Genomic DNA, 6882 nt, shown 5'->3' on the forward strand with positions numbered 1-6882 from the left:
TCAGAATAGAAACAGCTTATTCAGAATAGGTTAACACATAAAAACAGTTTATTCAGAATAGGTTAACAGATAGAAACAGCTTATTCAGAATAGAAACAGCTTATTCAGAATAGAAACAGCTTATTCAGAATAGGTTAACAGATAAAAACAGCTGATTCAGAATAGGTTAACAGATAGAAACAGCTTATTCAGAATAGAAACAGCTTATTCAGAATAGAAACAGCTTATTCAGAATAGGTTAACACATAAAAACAGCTTATTCAGAATAGAAACAGCTTATTCAGAATAGGTTAACACATAAAAACAGCTTATTCAGAATAGAAACAGCTTATTCAGAATAGGTTAACACATAAAAACAGCTTATTCAGAATAGGTTAACAGATAGAAACAGCTTATTCAGAATAGAAACAGCTTATTCAGAATAGGTTAACAGATAGAAACAGCTTATTCAGAATAGGTTAACAGATAGAAACAGCTTATTCAGAATAGAAACAGCTTATTCAGAATAGGTTAACAGATAGAAACAGCTTATTCAGAATAGAAACAGCTTATTCAGAATAGAAACAGCTTATTCAGAATAGGTTAACAGATAGAAACAGCTTATTCAGAATAGAAACAGCTTATTCAGAATAGAAACAGCTTATTCAGAATAGGTTAACAGATAGAAACAACTTATTCAGAATAGGTTAACAGATAGAAACAGCTTATTCAGAATAGGTTAACAGATAAAAACAGCTTATTCAGAATAGGTTAACAGATAGAAACAGCTTATTCAGAATAGGTTAACAGATAAAAACAGCTTATTCAGAATAGAAACAGCTTATTCAGAATAGGTTAACAGATAGAAACAGCTTATTCAGAATAGAAACAGCTTATTCAGAATAGGTTAACCTCCCGCCAGAAAGTTTTATATCATTTTAAAATGCATATCAGTAAAGTATGTATACTTGGGAGAATGATTGCTGCCGATGCCAATATGACCAATACAGTGGGTGCACCCCTACACTTAATACACAACAGGCAAATTCATGTTCACACATCACACACACACACACACACACACACACACACACACACACACACACAAACTCGCATGTTCTTTGTTTCTTCATCAATTACTACAATAAATGTCCAGCTTTTTTTAACTGTTGAAAAGTAGTACATATGAATACTTTTTGCACTGCACAATCCATAACAGTACAAAATTCACCCAAAATTGCCAAAACCTACTGAGTGCATCTTTACATATGCTAAATCACTGTTTCTCAACCACCAGGGCTCCTTGAGGGCATCCCAGGGGGTCCCCAGCAAACTGATGAATCGTTAAACTTCATTATTTCATTTACAAGAACAATTATAGAATGTAGAAGAATGACTATTTTGATCATAGTTTCTCTGTTATCTCTCTAAATCATATCCAACGATAAAAATATTCTCAGATTTGGGTCCGAGAGACAAAATCTCATCAAATGGGGGTCCGTGGCCCTAATGTGGACTACATTAGGGGTCCTCGATACGAAAAAGGCTGAGAACCACTGCGCTAAACGGTTGCTTAACTTGTGGTCAGAAAAAGATGAGAGAGAGTAACCCGAGACGTCCCAGCCGGCTCACCAGGCTACCGAAAAGCATATCAAGATGGATGGCAACACTCCTTCAGCCAAGACTATCCAGAACCAGTTCCAGTTGTCCAATTTATTTTCTCGGGGTGGTGCGGCTCTGCTCCGTCGGTCCGATCCCAGATGCTTTCCAGAAACACAGATAAGCTCCATGCGTTCAGAGGAACAGGCATTTGTTGTATATATTGTACAGTTCATGCACACATGCAGTCATCAGTGAGGATTTCAAGTGGAGAGGTTTAGTGTCCCATGATGGTCTAAATGCAGTTTCAGAGGCTTTTCCACCCTGATAAGAATATAGCCGGTCAAATTTTAAGATTTTGTATATCAGCTACCGGCAGCTTGAATCCAAAATTATCGGTACTGGCCTTCAAAAAACCCATATTGGTCAAACCCTATGACACACACACACACACACACAATAATGGGAACACAGCAGGTCACACATCTTAGTAGGGGCAACCATCTGCTGTGGCAACCAGGTGACTGATGCACCAGCCTGAGATGAAAAGAGTGTGTGTGTGTGTGTGTGTGTGTGTGTGTGTGTGTGTGTGTGTGTGTGTGTGTGTGTGTGTGTGTATGCCGGTGATCATACATCATTGCATGAGGAGATGAAAGGCCCGCTCCTTTCATCCAGCGATGAATTCTAAATCACGGTTTCTTTCTCTCTTTCTTTTCTCTCACCCTCTCTTTCATCTTCTCTCCTCTTCTGCCCTCCTTCCCTCTCCGCCTCTCCCTCCTCCTCCTCCTCCTCCTCTTCCTCCTCCTCTCTCTCTCAGGGCCCGAGACCAGCTGACAGACGCCGTCAAAGCTGCTACAAAGTGGGTCTCTCGCTAGGGTTGTGTTCACATTTTAGAGTCTTTGAAATCAAAATTGTTAAGATCCACAGTTTCCCTGTATTCCAGTGGTTCTCAACGTGGGGTCCGGGGACCACCAGGGGTCCTTGAGGGGGTTCCAAGGGGTCCCCAGCAAATTGATGAATTTTTAAACTTCACCATTATTTCATTTACAAGAAGTGAACACAATTAGAGAATGTAGAAGAATGACTGTTTTGATCATAGTCAAAATCATATCTAACAATAAAAATATTGTCAGATATGAGTGCTAGAGACAAAATCTCATCAAATGGGGGTCCGTGACCCTAATGTGGACTAAATTAGCGGTCCTTGAGATGAAAAAGGTTGAGAATCACTGCTGTATTCAGTCAGAGCTTTCACCTTCAAATATTTCAAATATTTTCAACATATTTGATTTACGCCATACGCATGGAAGATGGAGAAGCAGATAGAAACAGAGGAAAACTCAACCGGTGTATATATATATATATTAAATATTGTGTATGGAACGATATATCGAAATTCAATATATCGCGATACAAAACTGCAATGATACGTATCGTGGGGCAGAAAAATGAATTTCTTGCCATATGCCAAGTCATATACTGCACACTCAGAACCAATATAGCCCATCAGAAATAGTTTTTTGAATAACTAGGGATGGGACGATATATCGAAATTCAATATATTGCAATAAAGAATGTGACAATACGCAGAAAAATGAATTGCGATATTAGCTCCATTTTATCCTGCTGTAGTAATCACAAATGAGACGACTTGACCGTCACAGTTTCACAAGCTCTCCATCTGAATTATATTATTGTCACTTTGTAATGACAGTTTTAAATTGTTGTTTACATTCTAGCAGCCAATGGCATCGCAAGAAAGATTTGTGCCTCAGAAAGAAACAGAATTCTGCACAGTCAGACTTTGTTGTCACTGAACTTTTATTTATTCCATCGTATCGTGGTTGTATGGAATCGTGAAACCTGTGATATGATGGCCATGATGCAGTTTGATTGATCACATATGTTTAGCTGTTGTGTGTGTTGTGTTTCAGGGACAGCCCGGTGGTTCAGGGAAACTCCATCCTGGCTCTGAGCGGCCTGGCTGCCGTCCTCGCCAAATATGAGAGCAACCTGCCCGCCGATGCCGATGGCGGCCTCGGGGTGAGAGCCGCGTTCCCCTCCCGACAGGTTCACTCCATCGCTGCGGGATTGTCACTTTATTTTTGTAGTTTTTGTTTTAGTGGAACACAAATGCACAGGAGAACTGAACAGACAGGTCACCAGGGGTCATACAATACAGCTCCTATGTTATCAGTAGTTAGCTTTGTGTTAAGGGTTACTGTCCCGATAGTCCCAGGAAGAAAGAGAGGCATGAAGTCCATATCAGTCTCAGTCCATCTAGTCCTCAAAGTAAGTTAAAATGACTATTGTCTTATGACATTTATCTAACAAGTTCACATACAAACCCATTTTGGAAAAAAAAAATATAAATGTGATAATACTGGTAAAACACATACATAAAGTTAAGGGAGGAGAGAAAGAGTAATATCCATATTCATATGTAATAACCATTTCGACCAATAATTACAAAATGTATCGATACAAACTTAGAGAAAAGGTCAGTTTCTCCATATCATACATTTCCTTTACTATCGCTGTCCACTCTCCTTTTGTTGGTGGATCCTTGTCTAGCCATTTCTTAGTTATTGCTTTTTTGCTAGCTACAAGTAATACTTTAAGAAGGTACTTGTCCTGTGCGTTAAATCCGGTTGGTTTATTACCTAAATATATAGTGCCAAAATTATATAATCAATCTCAAAACCCAGTATTGATTTTATTTCTGTTATTATCTCTAGCCAATAGGATTGGATTGCTGGACAATTCCAAAATATGTGAAAGTGATCAGCCATTGAGTTGTTACATCGTCTCCGGCACATCGCTGCGGGATTATTTATACATATCGATGTTGCCGTGGGAAAACCTCATGACTCCAACTTTGGGGTTTATTAAACTCAAACTAGATTTATCTTGGTTCCTGACATATCTGACATGCAAGGTTATCAGCTGCGATATGTTTTGTTTGACGATTCATGTTTGCACCTTTTCATGTTTCGGTGAGAATCATCCATCAGGGGGTCTGCAGGTCCTTAAGTAGTCTTAAAATGTTGTGTTTGAATTATCTTAATTCAAGGCCTTGAAAGGTCTTAAATACGATTAAAATTTGCCTTTTTCTCTTAAGTGGTTAATGGTTTCAGTTGCATTAAAAGTTCACCTTTTCTCGGTGCACTTTCTAGCAATACATCTCTCTGGTTTCACTCTTGTTTACTGTGATACTGCCACTGTTTTTTAGGTTTATTTTGGAGAGAAATTGGTCTTAAATTTGGTTTAAATTGGCATTGCAAAGGTCTTAAAAAGTCATAAAGTCTTTGGAAACCTGCAAATACATTTGATGTTATATTGGCCAACTCAGTCTCTGATTTTAAGAAATATCTTCCTTTCTGTCAGGCGTTCTCTTAATGTGACATTGTGTGTTGTGCTGTGACTTATGTAATGACTGTATTTCCAGTCATTTATTAATCTGCTTTACATTTGTTTGATAATGTAAAGCACTGCCTTGTTCCTGCAGGCCGGACCGGAGTTCGTCCCCACAGCCAGCTGGTTGGCCATGGTGCTCGACACTCTGCTCAGCATCATCAGCAGCAGCTACAGGGCCAGAGGACAAGTCTTCCCCTGGTTCCTACATGTAAGCTTCATCTGTCTTTTCCCCTGCCTCTTCTTCACACTTTCTCTCTCTCAAATGAATCGATTTATTGTAAAAAAAAATGGTATAAAGTGGATAAGTATAACAATTTCAGGGGTTTTATCTGAAAAGCATACACACCCTTTCAAAATGTCTAGTTTTATTGCCTTGAGGTCCGACATGAAACCCTTTTTTTTTGTAGTATGAAAGCAAAAAGTATTACCAGAATCGAAATGGAATGGTTTTTACCTTGATTTTGCTTGTTGCTGTATTCAAATGAAAGTGCAATCAGGCTTCAAGGCAATGAAAACTTGTCTGTAGACTTTTGATATCCACTGTATGTCGCCTGAAGACACACATGACCATATTTGAAATTATAACAGCCAGTGTAGTATTGATCAATTCTACAATAAATATGTAATCAGTCAAACTGCATCATATCAGAGATGGACCACACTGACTGGACCAGATCTGATTTTTAATAAAAGGCCAATATCAGCAAGCCTATATGTCGGTCTAAGCCCATATGAAACATTCTTCTTTACTATAATAATAATAAGAACAATAATAATAACTTTATTTGTATAGCACTTTTCTAAAAACAATGTTTACAAAGTGCTTTACATACAATAAAAACCAAAAGCAGTGATGTGAAACTACCAAAATGAATGATAGAAAAAAAAAAAAAAAAAAAATATATATATATATATAATAGAAAATAGGCATAAAAGGTAATATATGAGGTAAACAGGTACAACTAAAAACGCACAAACAAACAGAGATACAATTAAAAACAGATGGAACTTTACATAAAAGTGTGTGCCAAAAAAAACATTTATAAAAAATAGGAATAAAAGGTAATACAAGAGATAAACAGCTAACTAAAAAAACAAACAAACAAACAGAGATACAATTAAAAACAGATAGAACATTAAATATAAGTGGAATATCCATACAGCACATTGTGTCAAACAATATTTCACGAACTCCTCCTCCTCCTCCTCCTCCTCCCCCTCCTCCTCCTCCCCTCCTCCTCCTCCTCCTCCTCCTCCTCCTCCCCCCCTCCTCCTCCTCAGCGCTCCTACTCGGGCGAGAACACGGCCAGTGCCATCGCGCGCTCCTGTGCCGGCCTGGCCCTGTCCCTGCTGGTCCCGGTGCTGGTGGTCTGGCAGCGGGACGGCCTGTCCCAGGTCCTGTCCACGCTCCGGGCCGGTCTGCCCGGCTCGCCCGGCGCCGACGACTCGCAGGCCGTCCAGTTCCACTCCGGCCTCGCCCTCGGCATGGTGCTGGCCAGCCTGCACCACCAGCGCCTCAGGTAGGGCGTGTGTGTGTGGGTAGAAACTGTGTGTGTGTGTGTGTGTGTGTGTTTTGGTGTGTTTTGGTGGTGGTTTTCACCCCCCTGTCCCTCTGTCTCACAGTGACGTCTCTGCTCAGAAGGACAGTGACCTGCTGCTCAGCTCTCTGGACGCCTTGGAAAGCTGCTCCTTCAACCCCAACCTGGAGTACAAGTCAGTGCTGTGTGTTTGTGTCTGGACATGTCGATGCCAAACTATACTTGCATTTATTTATTTTAAAAAAGACCTGCACATTATCTCTGTATATGTATATGTGCACAATACATATTTATGGACAAATTTCTGTATGTATGCTACTTCTATATGGGCAGAAATATGTGTCACTAG

General features: G+C 39.6%; 1 protein-coding gene across 1 annotated transcript in view; it reads left to right on the forward strand.

The window, feature by feature from the left end:
• Positions 1-6708, forward strand: part of LOC139639973 (focadhesin-like) — a gene marked incomplete at both ends in the record, with an annotated part of 30338 nt that extends 23630 nt beyond the window's left edge. The window contains 5 exons of the mRNA XM_071514144.1: positions 2396-2437; positions 3513-3621; positions 5087-5203; positions 6277-6515; positions 6619-6708. Of these exons, the coding sequence (XP_071370245.1) occupies positions 2396-2437; positions 3513-3621; positions 5087-5203; positions 6277-6515; positions 6619-6708 (597 nt within the window). The remainder of the gene's footprint in view (positions 1-2395; positions 2438-3512; positions 3622-5086; positions 5204-6276; positions 6516-6618) is intronic.
• Positions 6709-6882: the final 174 nt, after the last annotated feature.

This window comes from Centroberyx affinis, unplaced genomic scaffold (genome assembly GCF_046629955.1).
Source record: "Centroberyx affinis isolate AG114_WGS23_722 - 3 ecotype Tasmania unplaced genomic scaffold, CSIRO-AGI_Caff_v1 ptg008046l_1, whole genome shotgun sequence".
NCBI lineage: Eukaryota > Metazoa > Chordata > Actinopteri > Beryciformes > Berycidae > Centroberyx > Centroberyx affinis.